The sequence below is a fragment of the Gouania willdenowi genome, chromosome 10 (genome assembly GCF_900634775.1).
Source record: "Gouania willdenowi chromosome 10, fGouWil2.1, whole genome shotgun sequence".
Lineage (NCBI taxonomy): Eukaryota > Metazoa > Chordata > Actinopteri > Blenniiformes > Gobiesocidae > Gouania > Gouania willdenowi.
The window spans coordinates 12404952-12425317 of NC_041053.1; the positions used below are offsets into that span (position 1 = coordinate 12404952).

At 38.3% G+C, this 20366-nt stretch overlaps 1 protein-coding gene across 1 annotated transcript in view; it reads right to left on the bottom strand.

The window, feature by feature from the left end:
* Positions 1–12076, bottom strand: part of LOC114471660 (neuronal acetylcholine receptor subunit beta-2-like) — a 28097-nt gene extending 16021 nt beyond the window's left edge. Inside the window, exon 1 of the mRNA XM_028460538.1 lies at positions 11899–12076. Within this exon, the coding sequence (XP_028316339.1) occupies positions 11899–11947 (49 nt within the window). The 5' untranslated portion in view covers positions 11948–12076. The remainder of the gene's footprint in view (positions 1–11898) is intronic.
* Positions 12077–20366: the final 8290 nt, after the last annotated feature.

The following is a 20366-nucleotide window of genomic DNA, read 5'->3' on the forward strand; positions in this document are numbered from 1 at the left end:
TCTTTAAACCACTTGGCGTCGCATTGAACAGAAGGACACCAGCCTGTCACATCTCTCTGACCTCACACTAGATTTCTGATTTTATAACTTGATGATAGTTTGTATTTCTTAAAGCACAGTTTGATAACTCACAGGATGGTTCCACAGTCAGCTGTCTGGTTAGCATCAATCCAAGACTTATTAGTGGTAACCTGGATTTATGAGGTGCTAAGGTTCACAGGCTGAAGACGAGAGAAAAAGAAATGTTCTCAGTCGCTCCACGTGAACCTCCATGTTGAGAGGAAGAAGTGTTTAAATGTTGACTAGCTCTGACATGACAGAGTAAACATAATCTAAGACAGAACGATCAGTGCCAGGTTTAGACAAAGAGGAGACCGACTCACACATGAGAGGATGACACAAACACACAAGTGTACACAAACACAGCATTACACAGAACAATTACCAGATGAGAAAAATCCTCCAATCAAATGGAATTGGATCAAGTCCTATTATGATGAGGATGATGATCGTTTACGAGGAGTGACTGATTTATAGATTTGCATAATTGCATTAGAGACGAGATAAAGGATTTGTTGTTTGAAGCAGTCAGAAGGCAGACGTATGTATGACGCCATTATGATGTCCTGTGAGAAGAAGCAAATGACTATCAGACAGTCTGTAGCTGCTTTGTCCCAGAGGAACATTCACCCTTAGAGTGCTGGAAATGCAACATGTCAGATTGTTTGAGTAGTGGACCAAATTTCTTAAAAGAGTCAAATTGCATTTTTCCGTTTCTTCACCTGGACTCAGAGGCATTCCAGCCTGTGGCGATAACGCTCTTCCCCAACAGAGGCCTTACCAACTAACTTTCTTGCCTAGACTGCAACCCCTTCACAACCTTCTCGGTGACTTGAGCCTAAAGTTAACTAAGGGTGCATTCACACCGATGGATCCTAGAGCATTTGGATTTGTTTGCACTGATAGTCTGCCTCATTTCGGTGGTGAGAACATGCAAACTAAGTCTAGAGAGGATCAAACAGGCAAATTCTAGAGCGATTGTTTTTCTCGGTCTTGGAGCATTTCTAATCAAAGTCTAGAGCAATAAGGTGAACACAACCGAATGGACAAATATGTGGGTGGTTATGAGATCCAACGACACGCGCCTACTACTTCCGCTCAGGCCTATTTTACGGCAGTTCGTGTAACAAGGTTAAAAATTAAAGGTGATTTAAGCTACATTTGAGGTTGTGGCCCCCAAAACTTGGAATGGTCTTCCCCCAGAACTGAGAGCCCTGACCTCTGTGGACATATTTAAAAAGCAGGTGATGACCTATCTGTTCTGCATTGTGACTGTTCTGTATTAACTCTGTTTTATTTTCTCTGATTGTGAAGTACTTTGTGACGTTTCTGCTTATGGAAGGTGCTATATAATTAAACTTTTACTTACTTACTATTCTAAAGGTTGGAACCCTGCTATTTAAAAATAATTTAAAATGTATGTTTTGAGTTTTTGATTGTCAATGTTGTGTGTTGTGTTTGCGGTGGTTTTTCCTTTATGTCTTTTGTTTTTTCGATTAAAAACCCCACAAAAACAGTCACATGTACATGTGTATTATTAAAATACTTAACAAACGTCATATGGTCGGTTTACATTCAAATATAACGTCCCAGGAGCTCTGTCGTGATGATTGCGAGTAAAGGAAGTGACTTGGTCTACGCGTATGGGTTGAAAGGATCAGGCACTGACAAAACAGGGCCTTTAAACCATTAAAACTGAACTAGCAGTTTGTTGCTGCTCCATTGTTGAATGTTGGGAAAGAACAAACGGTGAAGGAAGAAGTTTCTACTCTTAAGCGCTCGTTTTGACCCATTGATCAGAGTCTCCTCTTCAGGTTTCTGTTTTTCTACCCAGAGAAGTCTCTACCACACCCTGGTTAATCTGAAGTTTCTATGACAGCAACTGCTTTGAGGAATTGTTTTTCTTTCCAAAAGGGAAATATGGATCATAATTGATTTAAGCCATTAATAAATAAACTCTCTCAACCCCCTACACAGATTTTGAGATAACCAAACTTATATTTGCTCAATATCGTACATACTATATTCAGGTTAATAAAGCTAACCCAGCATATATAGAATTTAGTCATTATTGAGGCTCTTGAACACTTAAAAGATATATAACTGCGAGGCTACTAATAACTGGCATTATCGTTTCATTTGGTTTTTCCAATTTCAGCCTTGGTTTCAGTTTTGGCCAAGAGTTTTAATTTCGGTGCATTCCTAATTTCAGACAGTCAGATTGTGGAGCCCAGACTTCACAGCAAACACGGTGACACTGCTTTTAATTGTTATGCTGCACTGAAGTGGAAGCAGAGCTGAAATCAGCATCACGTGAACATTTTTAAATCCAAATTAAAGGCACTGGTTTTTCTCCACTGTGTATGATTGAGAGGGAGATTTTTAACCATTATTGTTGATTTAATGTTTTTACTGATGATTTTAATGTTTTTATTGACGTTTAAACTGTTAAATGTTTTCTGTTGCACTTATGTAAAGCATATTGAATTGCCTTGTGTATGAAATGTGCTATACAAATAAATTTGCCTTTCCTATCTCCACCTCTTTTATTTTCCTCCTAAACATTTATTTCAAACTTTTTCATTTAATGCTCTATACTGGGGGGTGTAAGACAAAAAAAAAAACTTTAATTACGTACTGTAATCCTGTGTTTATGTGTGTTGTCCATGAAAATAAACACAATGAATCTTGCAACAGAGACCTAATAACTTTAAATGAAATGAAAAGGTTTCACAGTGAGGTGTGACTTCTGCTGTGGTGCTTTTCACTAAGCTGCTGTTTGATTTCTGCATGAGAGAAATAAGTGATGTCATGACACTGCCTTTAAAATGTAATGTGGGCTGTACCAAAATAAACCCCACACATAAAAATGAATAAATTAGGAAGGACCATCACCGTGTGTGTGTGTGTGTGTGTGTGTGTGTGTGTGTGTGTGTGTGTGTGTGTGTGTGTGTGTGTGTGTGTGTGTGTGTGTGTGTGTGTGTGTGTGTGTGTGTGTGTGTGTGTGTGTGTGTGTGTGTGTGAAGTAAGGCTAGTGTATGATGAAACAGTGGGTGAGGCTAAAATGAGATGTGTATGAGGCTGATATAAGGAGGAGTGCAGCATTAGGACGTCCGCCTCGCTGCATTCTCAACACCTCAATAATTAATCTGTGTTAAAATAAAAATGCCATCCTGTCACGTGCACAGAAACTCAAACACAATCACAGATTATCCTGTGAGTCCTTCCAACACAGATAAAATCAATAGAGAATCCCACACATCATGCAAAGAGAAAAGCTCAGCAAACCGCAGTGTGTGTGTGTGTGTGTGTGTGTGTGTGTGTGTGTGTGTGTGCGTGCGTGCGTGCGTGCGTGCGTGTGTGTGTGTTGTGTCATCACCACGGCTCACAGAGGAAAAACATCCAAATTCCACATCCTGCAGGTTTCTCTTTGGGAGTGTGAATTATTCATTGCGTTACCATCTGCCTTGGCCTTTCTGACGCCAAAGCCATTCAGGCTTCAGATGTCTTCCAAATCTTTCAGGTCAGTAAAGACATCCATGTGCAGTCTACGCTCGCACACACTACATGCAGTGAATCCTCAGTCTTAGATGTGTGTGTTTTAATCCAAAAAGTGCTTTTCTGTCATTGTATTCTATGTATTTTTATTATACAACTATACTCCCCTAATTCTTTCTTATGTTGTCCTAAAAAAAGAGCACTTATTCATTATTCCTTCACGACCACGTTATCCTATTAAAGGTCAAGTGCAGGCTCTTAAGTATTCAAATAGAACTAATTTATGTCTAGTTTGGCAGAAGGATGAATTAGGTGTGAAACGACGTGACATGATTTCAAATTTGCAAATTTTTCATAGTGTGCAGGAGGATTTTGCAGGTTAAATGTTATCATTTATCATGAAAGATGCTCTGTCCATATCAGCACTTTCACATAATGAGATAAAATATTATATTCAGCTAAATTAATAATTCTGAGGACTCCATTAACTCCATTAACCTAACATACACATACAGGTAGGTGCAAAACTATGGAGGTATATTTGTGTTTTTATTATTCAATCAAAAAACACATACACACACACTTCATTCAAAAACAATTTACTTCAAACAAATATTTTAAATGAAAGAAAAAAAGTGTTCAAATGTAATTTTTTGGGTCTCACATATTTTTGATTGATTTTTTTATTATTATTTTTTCATTGAATAATAGACCCAAACGTACTACCCATAATATGGCCCACATATAAAAAAGGTGACCTAAATACAAAATACAAATTTCAATGAAAGAAAAAAAAAAATTCTCTGATTGAAAATGTTTTGATTGAAGTACATTTTTTTTGCTTAAAGTGCTGGGTTTTTTTTTTATTATTATTATTATTTACCTCCATACAAAACAAAGAATTATAAACTACTACCAGAGATGGGCAACTAATCAGAGTGGTGGCAACAAAAAGCAACCACGTTGTCAACAATGACAATATTATCATGAGAAAGATCAAATAGTTTTGAGCATTTTTTTTATTTTTTATTGTCGTTTTGTTTAGTTTTTGTTATTTGTTTGTGTTTTTGTTGTTTTGGGAATTTTCGTTGTGAGTTTGTGTTTTGGACAAAAATATTGTGTATTTTTGTATATTTTTCTGTAATTTTGTAGTAATCTCTTATGCTCTTGTAGTAAATTTGGTGTATTTTTATGTCATTTTGATCATTTTTTTTGTGGCATTTTGTGCATTTACTTTGGGGGCTGCACAAATATTGACCGAGGGCCACATGTGGGTCCCGGGCCGCCAGTTGCCAATGTCTGAAATATACTAAAACAGGAACAAACTGGCAGTAGAGATCCAGAGAATCAAAGAAAATGCACCAAGAAACATTAGCAGGGGTGTCAAATAATTATTATAATAATTATTGTGCTCCAATTTGCACTGACTAAATAAATGAATTTGTGCAAATTTTGTGAAATAGTTTGAAACAGTGAGTTTTTTTTTTGACAATTTAAGATAAATACAAAAAAAAATGAAAAAAAATTATACCTTGCTCTGAGGAAGGTCATAACATAAAGTCCTTTATTAACTAGATCAGTGGTTCCCAAATTTTTTGTGCTCAAATGTGACAAAGCAAATGTCTTTGTCACATAGTAGTGGTCTCCTGTTCTCTCTCTCTATCCTCTGACTCATTGGTCAATGCTGTCAGCTAATGAGTGAAAAACAACCACTTTGACCACTGGTTCAAAGGTTCACTGCAGTGGCGTACAGTGGTAGTGCTTCAAGTTAAAGGTAAATGATGGTTAATTACCAGAGACAGCAGGGGTAGATGAAAACCACCCCAATCACCCCATAAACACTTGTATCACCCTCAGAGGGACTACAAGAATGATTTATTAAGGTGAAAAAGTTACTTAGTTCTGCTTTAATTAGATATTTTATGTAATCGACTCCCATCACTAATTTTCTAATGCTGTTCATATGCTCATCGAGCAACATTTAAAATCACACTTGTGTCTACTTCTCTGCACACACTCACTTGATAAGTTATACCTGGAGCATAGCAGGATCATGGATGTGTGTGAGAGGGGATTTCGTGCTACATGATAAACACAGATAGTGTGTGACCCTGTCTTGCACTCCGAGGGTTTTCGCATGCACATGTGCAATATCTCATTATCTCATCTCATAGCAGTAGCACACGCTCGCACGTTTAGCACACATGATGAAGAGAAAAATGGTCACTGAATACTGTATGTCTGTATGAGAAAAATGAAAGTGATAGTAATGAGAGACAGGCAGAACGTAATGCAGTAAAAGACATTTAGTCACAATAAAGCAGAATGATAACAATAAAGCAGACTGGATGTCGCTTTGTCATAAAAGGATTATGAAGGCCACACTCACTTAATTCATTTGGATAATATACAGTTTGTGTAGTTAGTGAAAAGGTTTGTTTAGAATCAGTAGTGTTTTTAGCAGTGTTACTTATCTAATGGGTTAAGTCAGGAATAATCTCAGAAGTAATGACTGTTACTCTTTGTCTAGTTATCTGATGTTACGGTTCAAATACTGTAAATAGATTTCGTGAAACTGAATAAGCCTTGAGCTACGCTGTGGTAAGGCAAGGCAAATTTATTAGTATAGCACATTTCATACACTAGGCAATTCAATGTGCTTTAAATGATCAAAAATTGCAAGAGAAAACATTCTACCACTTAAAAATCAATAAGAGCATTAAAATCAGCAGTAAAAACATTAAATCAACATGCTTTCAAATTTGATTTAAAACTGTTTATATTGGATGCTCTGCTGCAGTTTGTTCCACTTCTTTGCAGCATAACAACTAAAAGCAGCAGCATCATCATGTTTACTGTGAGCTCTGGGCTCCACTATCTGACCTGTGTCCATAGATCTGAGAGACCTGCTGCCTTCATACCTGACTAACATCTCACTGATGTATTCTGGACCAAACCCATTCACACATTGATACACCAGCAGCAGAACTTTAAAGGTCCAGTATTATGCTATTTTTACCCATCTCTATTTGTTCTCTGAACAGCAACAACATAGTATTTGAGGTTTATTTTCCCAAACTCACCTGTTTTCCAGAGTTTAGCTCTCTGAAAAGTCAGTTTAATGACTCTTCTATAAACGGGCTGTTTTGGGTCCTTCATGCATATGCATGAGTCTATAGAAGCTGACTCCACACAACAGCTGATCACTATCGTGATTTTCTTTTGCTATCCACACACTCTTGTTGTTTTTAGCGAAAAAACTGCACATTACAGTAAAACACATGACTATTTAAGCGGCTATTGTGAATGTTAGTCAGACAAACACTGCTCCACGGTATGTGTTTATTAAACACTCATCGGAGCTGCTACATCGCTTTTTTTGTCATCCTCACCACTACTGATTACAGTAATAGTCCATTCAAGGGGATAGTAAACTGTTTTGTCCAACCTCTGCATTGCATTGGGTCACTAACACGTCAGATCATCTCAAAGGCAATACGAGGCAGTATAACGGTTACTAAAAATGGAACATTTTTATATAAGGGATGAGGGGCCAGGATTGTCAGGAAGAAGAGTTTCCGTCATGTGACGTCACATGGAAAGAAAAATCCAACTTGCCCATTTGGAGCTGACTTTTTACAAAATGTGTAATAACAAGGGAGGGAGGAAACAGAATTTTTTTCAACTATGGCCCTCTGAATGAGGCTAAAGGAATGTATATCACTGTACTAAGCAAAACCATTATAAAGCAATTTTTTCATAATACTGCTTTTAAAGTCTATTCTGAGGCTGACTGGGAGCCAGTGTAAAGATTTTAAAACTGGACTAATGTGTTCTGACATCTTTGTTCTGGTTAAGACCCGAGCTGCAGCGTTCTGAACCAGCTGTAGATGTTTGTTGCTCTTTTGGGGGATTCCTGTCAGAAGACCATTACAATAGCCCAGTCTGCTGGAGATAAAAGCATGGACCAGTTTCTCCTGATCTTTCTGAGTCATTAAACCTTTCACTCTGGAGATGTTCTTTAGGTGGTAGAAGATGTTTTTGTGATAGATTTGATCTGACTGCTGAATGTCAGATCTGAGTCAATCAGAACACCAAGGTTTTTGACTTGGTCTTTAGCTTTTAAAGATCCAGACTCAGATACTTGCTGACAGCAGTCCTCTTTTCCTTGTTACCAAAGACAATCACCTCCATCTTGTCATGGTTTAGTTGAAGGAAGTTTTCACTCATCCAGCAGTTTACTTTTTCTAAGCAGTCACACAACACCTCAATGGGAACATAGTCATCTCGGTTCAGTGATAGATATAGTTGTGTGTCATAGAATTTGTCCAAAAGGAAGCATATAAAGGCTAAATAGAAGAGGTCCAAGAACAGAGCCCTGAGGAACCCCACAGGACATTGTTAATCTGTCAGATTCAAAGACTCCAATGCTTACAAAATACCTTCGCTCCTCCAAGTAGGACTTAAGCCATTGCTGTACTTTTCCATTTAGTCCAACCCACATTTACAATCTGTGCAACAAAATTTTAGTTGTAAAGAGGCGCTCAACTAGACTGGAGCACTCGAATGGACTGATCAATGGTTCACGGCTCAAGTAGTCTGGAACACTCTGATGGACTATCCTTCTATCCTATTCTGTTTGTCCCTCTGTTCACTAACCCCAACCAGTTGAAGCAGATGGCTGCCACCTCTGAACCTGGTTCCGCTGGAGATTTCTTCCTTTAAAAAAGTCTAAAAAAGAGTTTTTTCTTCCCACTGTCGGTAAATGCTTGTTCATGTGGACGTTGTTGGGTTCTTTTTTCTTTTTTACTATGGACTTTATATTTTGTTCAGCACTTTGAGATGACTTTGTTGTATTTTGCGCTATATAAATGAAGTTGAATTGAATTGAATTGAATTCTCTAAAGCTAAAAATCTTTCTGATTTAAGTTCACATCATTTTACTCAGCATTTGTGTAGTTTCTCCCACAGTAAAAAACAAAAGCATTTTATATTAGAGTCGATTAATTAAAGTGACGGTGATGGTCTGTCTTTGGGTATTAGCCTAGCTAAGAGCTAGCGGTAGGCTATCCAGGTAGAGTGAAGTTTGGTGATAAATGGGAGGAGTCGATTAGTTTTCCATGGGAAAGTCCTATTCAGTTTCTGCTAAGGTGAAAACAAATATGTCAACACTTTATGATTTATTAATGCTGAGTATAAACAAGCTAACCCAGAGTGTTCTGCTACAGTTCTTCTGAGTGGTTTTCTGAGAGCAGAGAAAACCTAGTGAACATCCTCTGGTTGACCTGCAGAGAACTGAAGCTTCTACTTCTACTACTCAGGGATTCCTCTTAGATATATAGCAACTATTATTAACGCAGGGTCCTGGATGGTGCATGTTGCACAAAGTGTGGAAAAGACCAGAGCCTCTGATGGATGAAACCATATGAAGATCAGATCAAACATTCATGTGCTACCTCTAAACCTGACTGGATACCTGCAATGCTGCACATTGCACAAATGCACGGTTAACAAAAACACATGAACTCAGGACATTTTGACTGCATTTATACGAGGGAATTGTTATTCAGCACAATATTAAAAAGCTAAACCTGAGGTACTTCATCACTGGTTCCTTATGAGGTAAGGTTATAGTGTCAGAAGGTGTGTGTGTTAAAACCTGTGCACAAGTTACATGTATAAATCACATGTTGATATGAATTTGACTAGGATAATATATCTGACAAAATACGTCAAAGTTACAGGTTATAATGTATCGAGTAAAGCTCTGCAATCTGTAAATTTTTCCCAATATTGTGCAGCCATATCCATATCACATGCACAGGAAGCAAACACGGTGATTCGAAATGCAAATAAATTTGCCCTCGGTCTAATTTCGTACGGCTCCGAAAGTGAATGCGCAACAACTTCAAAAACCCAAAACAACAACGAAAACACACAAAATGAAGGGGAAAATACACAATGGACAATAAAAATGTAAAATAATGACTCCAACTTACCAAAACCACAACAAAAATGCACAAAATGACTCCAAAAAACACAAAATGACAGAAAAATATACAAATAGTTAACAAAACTGCACAAACCAACAAGTACTGTAAAATGACAACAAAAACACACAAAGTAAAAGAAAACAATATACAAATGACAACAAAAAACATTAAACAACAGAAATATACAACAAATTGTTCTTTCTTGGATTAATGTTCAGATTGATCATAATTTTTAACGATGACAAGAATGTGGCCCTCGGATCAGACAATCCATTATTTGTGACCCCCAATGTGATCAAAGTTCTCATCTCTCCTATATCTATATATATTTTAAAAATAACAGACCTAAACGAAACATTTGTATTACTCCCACTTAGCGCTGCGTGATATGGACCAAAATTCTTATCGATACTTTTTCTCTAAATAGCGCCATGTGGCATAAATCTTGATATTTTCAAAACAATAAAATCCATTCTGGGTTAAATTTTTTTTTTTTTTTAAAGGATTTTTTGGGCTCTAGTGGCCTTTATATGACAGTTGCTTGACAGGAAAGGGAGAGCAGGGAATGACACGCAGCAAGGGGTCCCAAGCCGGGAATCGAGCCTGGGACCGGCTGCAGGTGAGGAACTACAGCCTCCATTTATGGGGCGGGCGCTCAACCCACTGAGCTAAACACCACCCCCTGGGTTAAATTTTTTGACAACAAAATGCCACACAGGCACATTTATTAACAAATAGCCGCACAATATGTGGCAATTTAGTATTTTTCTCCTCTAAGGGACAGCATGTGTGAGTGAGTTCTGTAGTGTGGCTTGTTTAGGGGAAGGTCTAGGTTAGGACGCACTCAGCAATCCATCAAAATGTGCTTTTAATGCTGTTTTGAGAAATAGAGAAAAAAAAATGGCTCATAAAACGAGCATTTTAATACAAAAAAGGTATCAAATAAAAACGTATAGTTATACTGTAGAGGCAATATTGTCATTTTCTATATCGCCAAAATAGAAAACTTGATATATCTCGATATATTGCCCAGGCCTACTCCCACTTATAAAGGAACACATTTCTCCAAATATCCCCTGCAACATGCATCCCTTGGGGTACATGTACCTCAGGTTGGGAATCACTGGAATAGATAAGCAGTGTGAGGTAACATGTGATTGTCAGTTTATTTTGGATCTCCAGTTTAAGAATATTGCACGACATCTAAATTTCGTAGCTTGAAGTGTAAAGAAGTTGGTTAATTTAATTGAGGCGTGCAATTTCCTATCTCGTGCACAGAAACACTAATGCATTTAAGTTTAGGGGCCTCAAGAGGGCCACAGATTTTATGCGGGAAAATTTAAAATTTCAAGATTATTGTGTCGTAGTTTGCACTTCTACGTTACATAAAATACAAAATATGTAATAAACTGACATTATCAAAGCAATAAGTGATAGATATCAGTGCCAATGATATCATCACTTTAAATTTCCTAGATTTTGTGACCAATTTCTATTAAATTAAGGGAAATATGTCATAATTTGAGGAGAATTTAAGGAGTTTTTTCAAATGTTTAACATTAAAAATGTCTGCAATCATGCTATATAAGCACCAGGAAATATGTGTGCTCCTGCAAATATTGTTGAGTTTCCTTTACAAGAGTGATTCTCAAACTTCTTTGGCCCAATACCCCCTCCTTTCTCTTATTTCTGAACCCACGTACCCCCTTTGTCCGACTACAACATTTGGCTCAGAATTCTATGAAAAAAACAATATAGAGCATAATGATGGAATAAATGAGCGATAATACACATTGAAATCATTTAATTGTAAAAAAGTGTAAAGACAGTATTTAGTGTCACCTGAATAGATTTGTTTCTTTATAATTGCCTGTCATCTCCCACCTGGTGTGGAACCAAGACTGACCTTTGTATTTTCAGTCCATATTCTAATCAAGATTATTTCATCTCATCATCATTATGATTATTATTTTAACTCAAAATAAACAGTATAAAACCTAATATTTTTAATGCTTTCATTTGTTAATTTTCCACTCTCTCTCGCTGTCTTAAAAGTACCCCCTGTATTGTCATTGCGTACCCCCATTTGAGAGACACTGATTTACACAATGATTCACGTTTTCTGTCATTTTTACTTTCTCCTGCTGCGGGCCGAATTGGATCCTCCAAAGGGCCTGATTTGGCCCCCGGGTCATGAGTTTGACACGCACGCAAATATCTGCACTGCTGATATATTTGCAGTAGCTGGTAAAAGTAACACTTGACCATAGAAAAAGGCTGACATGCACATTTAATGAAGTGTGTTTTATGTGTCGGAGCGTTTCAAAGTGGGATCAGCATCTCTTACCTTTACCTGTGACGGTGAGAACCAGGAGAGCCACGAGCGGAGCCGCCATCGCGTCGCCCCTCCACTGCGACCACCACGAAACTCACAGACAACAAGAGTTCTGTGGCGTTTGTAGTGGAAAAGGAGTGGCTGAGATGATGACTAGTGTAGAGGAGCTGCTGCTGCTGCTGCTGCGTTTGGAGGCTCTTTCTGTCAGAGCGCACCGCGTCTCCAGCGCATGGATCCGTGACCGCGCACAGAACTCAGAGCTCAGACTCCCTCCACGATCCGTTCAACAGCTTCCCCTGAGATTGTGTCTCAGGATATGAAGTTGAGACACACCGAGCTGGTGATATCGCTAACACAGCCGTGCCTTGGCTCATATTAAAGATTGAAGCGCCCTGCGTGGTCCGTGCGTTGCCGCGTGCGCACATCGCGCTCCTCCACCACCGGGCGTCTGTGTCACTCTGTGTGTGTGTGTGTGTGTGTGTGCGTGTGTGTGTGTGTGTGTGTGTGTGTGTGTGTGTGTGTGTGTGTGTGTGTGTGTGTGTGTGTGTGTGTGTGTGTGTGTGTTAGTGATGGACAGAGTCTGACAGCAGGGACAACAAACAGCACGGATTAAGAGTCACAATAATACCCAAAGGGAGATCACTAATGCACAGAAACAGACCTTGTCATAAATAAAGAGCATTTACTGTGAAATGTTCCTTCAAAAGTGAAAACACACTGAACTGAAGCACATGTTAACATCTCAGGACATCAATGAGTCATAACCAGATGACAAGTAACAGTACAAACACAGGTGCTGGTCATATAATTAGAATGTCATGAAAAAGTTGATTTATTTCAGTAATTCCATTCATTGTATAATGTATTCATTCATTTCACACAGACTGACATATTTCAAGTGTTTATTTTAATGTTGATTATAACTGACAACTAATAAAAACCCCAAATTGAGTATCTCAGAAAATTAGAATATTGTGGAGAGGTTCAATATTGAAGACAGCTAATTTACTCAAAACACCTGCAAAGGCCTTTAAATGATCTCCAGTCTAGTTCTGCTACACAATCATGGGGAAGATTGCTGACCTGACACTTCTCCAAAAGACGACCATTGACACCTTGCACAAAGATGACAAGACACAAAAGGTCATGGCTAAAGAGGCTGGCTGTTCACAGAGCTCTGTGTCCAAACACATTATAGAGAGGGGTAGAAAAAAGTCTACAAACAATAGGGATAACCTGACCCTGGAGAGGATTGTGAAACTAAACCCATTCAAACATGTGGAGGAGATTCACAAAGAGTGACTGTAGCTGGAGTCAGTGCTTCAAGAACCACCACGTACAGATGTATGTAAGACATGGTTTCAGCTGTAGCATTCCTGGTGTCAAGACACTGAACTAGAGACAGCGTCAGAAGCGTCTCGTCTGGGCTAAAAACAAAAAGGACTGGACTGCTGCTGAGTGGTCCAAAGTGATTTTCTCTGATCAAAGTACATTTAGCATGTCCTTTGGAGATCAAGGTCCCAGAGTCTGGAGGAAGAGAGGAGAGGAACAGAATCCACGTTGCTTGAGGTGGAGTGTAAAGTTTCCACAGTCAGTGATGGTTTGGGGTGCCATGTCATGTGCTGGTGTTGGTCCACTGTGGTTCCTTAGGTCCAAGGTCAATGCAGACGTCTACCAGGAAGTTTTAGAGCACTTCATGCTTCCTGCTGCTGACCAACTTTATGGAGGTGCAGATTTCATTTTCTAACAGGACCTAGTGCCAAAGCTACCAGTACCTGGTTTAAGGACCATGATATCCCTGTTCTTGATTGGTCAGCAAACTGGCCTGACCTTCACCCCATAGAACATCTATGAGGTATTGTGAAGAGGAAGATGTGAGACACCAGACCCAACAATGCAGAAGAGCTGAAGGTCACTATCAGATCAACCTGGGCACTCATAACACCTGAGCAGTACCACAGACTGAACCACTCCATGCCACGCCCATTGCTGCAGTAATTCAGGCAAAAGGACCCCAACTATGTATTGAGTACATGATCATACTTTTCATCTTCATACATTGCAGTTGGCCAACATTTCTAGAAATATTTTTTTTGTATCAGTCTTAAGTAATATTTAAATTTTCTGAGATACTGAATTTATGATTTTCATTAGTTGTCAGTTATAATCATCAAAATTAAAAGAAACATTTTAAATATATCAGTCTGTGTGTAATGAATGAATATAATATACAAGTTTCACTTTTTGAATGGAATTACTGAAATAAATCAACTTTTTTATGATATTCTAATTATATGACCAGCATCTGTACTTCATTACTGTACTAAAGTAGTTTTTTCTGGCATCCGTACTTTACTTGAATATTTATTTTTTGGTGACTTCTTACTTTTACTCCTTACAAATATCTGTACTTTTCTGCTCCTTACATTTTAAAAATGAGCTTGTCACTTTTAAGACGATGATGTCACGAAGTAAAAAGACGCAAACCAACCACTGCAAAGCTGGAGCAGATCAAAAAGGATACGTCTCCATTCCAGAAATCTCGAGAACATGATTCTCTTAAGGCTAAATGAAAATTTTTGGTAGTTTGAGCTTTTTTCTGTTAGGTCCCTTAGTTTCATAGTTAACATTTTCAAGTTTTTAAAAATGTTAAACTAAGATGTTCAAATGTAACATATTTAACTTGTTTCCATGTACCAGTATTCTACAAGTTCTTAAATGAGATATGGAATTTCAGTTTAAAAACCCTGTCTTATTATTGAAGGGACATGATTTTACTTTTTTACTTAAATCTGCAGTATGTAAGTTTTTTTTTGGCATCATTTGGTCAAAAATCCATAATCATCTTTGAACATATTGTAATCTGAGTGGACAGTGAACCTCTTCTCCTTTCCCTGGCCCTGTAAATGAAGTTCAGAAATCCAGGAGCGTGATGCTCGACTTCAGCCAATCAGAGATCTTTCTACAAACACGTGTGCTCCATGAGCTGTTCACGTAGCATGTGCAATGGCAGACATTCCAGCAGAAGTCTCCATCTCAGCGTTAGGCACAACATTTACACAGCAAATCAAGCGGGAATAGGCAGATTGATGTGGAGAAGCAACAGTCTAAAGGCACAAACACCGAGGAGGAACGGATCACTTTGCGTCCTCGCGGATCCCAGTGATTGCGCATGGTCCGCCGCACATATTGGCTTCAGAGGGAGAGTGATAAGAGACAGGATAAATTGTGTGTAAACCTAAGAGAAGATTATTCAAGGTGAAATCATTTTACAGTTTGGATGCGGAGTGACGGTTGTCACTCTGCCCTGAGCGGCAGGCAGTCTAAATCACAGTCGCCCCTTTGTGTGCTTGTGGAGGAGATGGGCTGACGACAGCAGCCTCTGCTCAGAACAGTAACTACAGTAATACATGCATTCATGTCAGACAAAAAAAAATCTCCAATAACACAAGATAAAGTCCCTACAATTGTCACTAGTCTCTATTGAGAAAAACGTCACTAAAGGCGCAAAGGAGCCTATGTTTCGGTTTTGAAACGGAGAGGAGAAAACATTCTACATACTGCAGCTTTAAATACATTTTGTAGCATGTACTTTTTTACTTTTACTTAAGGGAGCAACTTCAGTACTTCTACTAGTCATTTTTTTGTTGAAGTATGTATACTTTTACTCAAGTACATTAGACTGGTATTTTTGCCACCTCTGATTTCGTCATCCCGCCTGCTTCTTTTGCACGGTTCACTAGTGAACATGTTTCCTCAGGACATGCAGTATGTTAATGTCAAAGTGCATCTCGGTGTGTACATGTCAACAGTAACAGGGCATACTAGAGTACCACCCCAAGACAAGAACATTTTCATTATACACAGGTCGCAAATGGGGAAAACAAACAAAATCTGCAGGAGCAAAACACATTTTTTTGTGTTTCTATAAGATGGGAGGGGATTATTTTGCTACGTAGCCCCTCTGTGGCAAAACAGACACTCTGTGGTTCAAGAAAAAGGGATCAGAGACATTTTTAGCCACATTATGTTTTATTCAACATAATATTCATAATTCTGAGTGGAAGGTGGGTGTGAGCAACCATTCTCAATGTGACAGTCTTTTAGTTTCAAGCCAATCAGCTTCTTAAGAATCTAAGAATTCATAAAACAATGTACACGTCCACAAGTGAAGCTTTAAGATCCTACATGTCAACTCGTGAGAGGCACCGTGTTCACTGCTTTTGGCGTTTACATGTTAACATGTCATTTTTTCCTCTCTAGGGAGCTAGTTGTATCTAGAAAAATGAAGTAGTTAACTAGCAGCACAGATATATTTATCACATGCTAACTAGTGGAGAACATTTTGTATCACTAGTTGGCTATAGTCATGAAATGCAATTTTACTACGTAACATTTATGGCCGTCACACTAGTCTCCATCACTAGTTAAAGGAGCATAGGGAAGGATTTGTGGAAAAAATAAACATTAACTTTAAGTTTCTAATGCTAATGGGTGATGAATTCATTTCAATTTAACTTAATATGTGATAGTCATCTCGTAGTGCTATCAAAATGTGAAATTCTTAAGAAAAAACCCAACAAATCCACACAAACATGCATCAGCTACAGTGGTGAGAAATCTCCAGCAGAACCATCTGCTTCGACTGGTTGGGGTGAGTGGACAGGAGGACCAACAGAACAGGATAGATAGAACATCAGAGTGTTCCAGACTAGTTGAACCATGAACAACAGATCAGGTACTGTCAACTCCAGCTTCAAGACACCTGAAACAGAGAAGAGAGAGAAGGGCGAGGAGAAAGCACAGACTGCAGAAAAATATGATACAGTATTAGAAGGTCTGCCTGCATGTAAACACCTGGTGCTAGACAATGTGTGAGTGGAGTATGGTGTTGCATGGTGTGTAAGCAGTGTGGTGGGTGTACAACAGGGAGCAGAACTGGGAGATTAACTACAGCCCAGCACGACTGTGTCTTTCTGGACAGCACCTGTTATGTGCACTATGTGTAGATGGTGGATCCATTATGTTCTGGGCCCAGATTTCTGACACAGTTGTGCAGACGTGACTTCAAATGACGCTGAATGTGCATTCTCGACGGCTTGGAGAGGCGTCAACAAACTGCCAAATGACTGGTTGGTTCTGAAATGAAATAACAGTAAAATAATACATACTGGCATTGGTTTTAGGTAAATAATAAGACTCTTTATTCCAATTGTGTTATTTGTTACTCACAATTTCTGATGTTCTATAGATAAAATGAATACATACACGTCGCACCTCTACATTAACTCCTGTAAGCTCTATATACAACTATTTTGTTATGCTTTATTATGTTACCAATCCATCACGCCATATTACAGCCACACTCAAACAACATGCAAGTGTCTATCCTCACCCGCCTGTGCTAATGAACATTATCTCTGTTTTGAAAGGGATGGAGAGAAGATTAAATCAGAGCTACTCCCAGCAAACACACACACACACACACACACACACACACACACACACACACACACATTGAAAGGATATCATCTTTTCTTCTGCGTTCTGACCAGTGTTAGTGATATGGGCAGCGTGGTGGTGATGTTATATAATGACATAATCAATCATCACTAATCATTTTATTAGCCTGTTAAACTAAAACAGAATCAGTGATACTTACTGAATAACATTAAAAAAAAAAAAAGCTCTCAAATCTTATCAAACATCACCTAGACATGATTATTATTTAGTTTGCTTCCACGTCTCAGGCACTGCAAGACCCTCATGACCCTCCAACCATATCTCCAACCACCTGCTTGATTTGGGGCGCAACATCCTGGACATTTAAATGGGTACAACATATACAATAGAAATACAGAAGTACTGTATCTTTAGTACATATAACCCAGTGTGTAGAATATTTTAGAGTATCTGTACTTTACTTGAGTAATTTTTTTAGGGGATACTTCTTAATAGGGCTGGGAAATATATCGTGATTCAAGATATAACGAGTTTTCTATTTTTGGTGATATAGAAAATGACAATATCGCCTATATCAAGATATAGCTATTTATTTATTTTTTACTTGTTTTTATTAATACCATCACACAGTACAACTCACGTCCTACAAGTATTTAATATTATTCATAGAGTGCATTTGTATAGCTTATTTTGTATTGAAATACTAGTTTTAGGAGTCGCTGCTTTTGCTATTTTTCAGAACAGCATGAAAAGAACAGTTAAATCTATTGCCGAGTACGTCCTAACCTAGACCTTCCCCTAAACAATCCACCAGTGACGTTCAGTCAGGGTAGGCAAGGTAGGCAGTGCCTACCCAAGGGTGAATTGCTATTTTGATCATTTGATTTAATTATAATATCATTATAAATGATAATGATATTTTTCTATTTCCGATAGCCTACAGTAGCTATGCTATACCTAAGTTCACAGTGCATTAGTGAATTGATGTCACGTGACCGCTGCTTCTATGTTCTCTAGCTAGTGGGTGAGATAACACTTCAGGCAGGATGACAGCGCTAGAGATGATTAAAAAAAAAAAAGGGAAAAACAACAGCTTTTAAAAGATGGAGACCAACACCTGAGTTACCAGAGCTTCAGCAAAGGTAAGGTCAGAACATGTTTCATACTTTTCTACAGTGAATGGTACAAAAGGAAGGATTGACTTTGTGGATGCTCTTCACTGAGGCTGTTCTGAGTTGTTGTTGTAATTTTCTCCATGTTTCTGTGTTTCCAACACAAACAACAGATGTGCTGCCGTGTCATGAGATATATCTTGTTGGAGATTATGGAGGCTATATTAAATAATTGTTTATGTTTCTTTAATGGTGTTTATGATGTTGATTTTGTTAGATGACTAAATGCTTGTTCATGTGGATCTTGTCGGGTTGTTTCTTTATTATTATGAATTTTATATTTTGATAAGCCCATTGAGATGACTTTGTTGGAAATTGCGCTATACAAATGAAGTTGAATTTAATTGAATTAAGACTTGCCAGCAGAAACATATGAAATTGTCATTGGTGGTCTCAATTTGCAACGTGCCTACCCAACCCTAGTGGTCACGGCACGTCACTGCAAGCCACAGTACAGAACTCACTCACACATGCTGTCCCTTCAAGGAGAAAAAGGCTAAAGTGGTACATATTGTGCAGCTGTTTGTTAATAAATGTACTTGTGTGGCATTTTTCATCAGCAAATTTAACCCAGAATTGTCTTTTTGATAAGACTTTGAGTCTCCTGACGGGGACCAACGGCCCAAAATGGAATGGAAATGAAATGTATTTATGGACGATTGATGATGATGATGATGATGATGATGATCAACAAGCAGAGTTGGTTTGATTCATTTGCCGTTAAAAACGTTCAGTTTCCATTGCCTTTGTATAAATTCTGATGAAACATTGTGTGTAATCGTTGTATCTTGTAAAAGTTTAGCAGTGTTTTAAATGTGCATAAACACTTTTTCCTCTGTTTTCTGCAGCGATAATGATGATGATGATGATGAAGTGATATTCCACAGTGGAACCACTCTGCCATTATGATCTGATTATCCATATAGTCCACAATGCTCCATATGCTAGTGTCAGGAGTAGTTTGTGCACACAGCATAAACATGTGCACGTTACCTTCTGCCTTTTCTACCTCAGGTTACAACAAACCTCAAATCATCTGTATCTCATTCCCCACAGCTGCTTCCTCATGTTGGAAAACAGTGTGTGCGAGTGTGTGTGTGTGTGTGTGTGTCTGCCTCAGGGTCTACTGATGAGCAGTTCTTCTCATATTTGTACATTATTTGTGTCATAAATTCACATCCTGGGGGGACACGAGGACAATTGGACTGAACTTATGAAACATAGCTTTTTCTAATGTTTTTTTTTGGTCACCATCACGTCACCATCTCTCTCTGATGGAGCAGCTCAAATGTTGTGATGAATGCTTTCAACATTGATTTCTGTGAAATGCTCCTCCTGCTACTTCCTCCTCCATCATCGACACATACTGTAGACTACTATCTGCTACTATCTACTACTTTACAGCTGTTTTATTTTGGTCCACTTCTCCAATCCATTCATTAGGAATTTGGAGTTTGTACCAACTGTTATTCTTTAAAAACCCTCATGGCATCATTAAATTTTGAAGTGTAATAATAGTCTAAAGAAATGTATCAGATAAAGATCATTTGATAATGATAATGTTATAGGTAATGTAAATTAAATTAAATAAGATTAAATAATAGATAGACAAACAGACAAATATGTTATTCATTCTGCTAAATCTACTGAGCATAGCCTCAATATTTCTTCTGGAAACGTCAGAGCTTGTGTAGCTTTCATCTCACCTCAGAAGATGTCAGCCATGAGTTCTATGTGGGCTGATCACACTTTAAAATGTTCCTTCAGAGCTGGTGGAGCTCAGCACATGCACGCCTGCTCCTCCTGCAGCGCTGCAGGAAGCTTCCTGTGTTCCATCTTTAACTG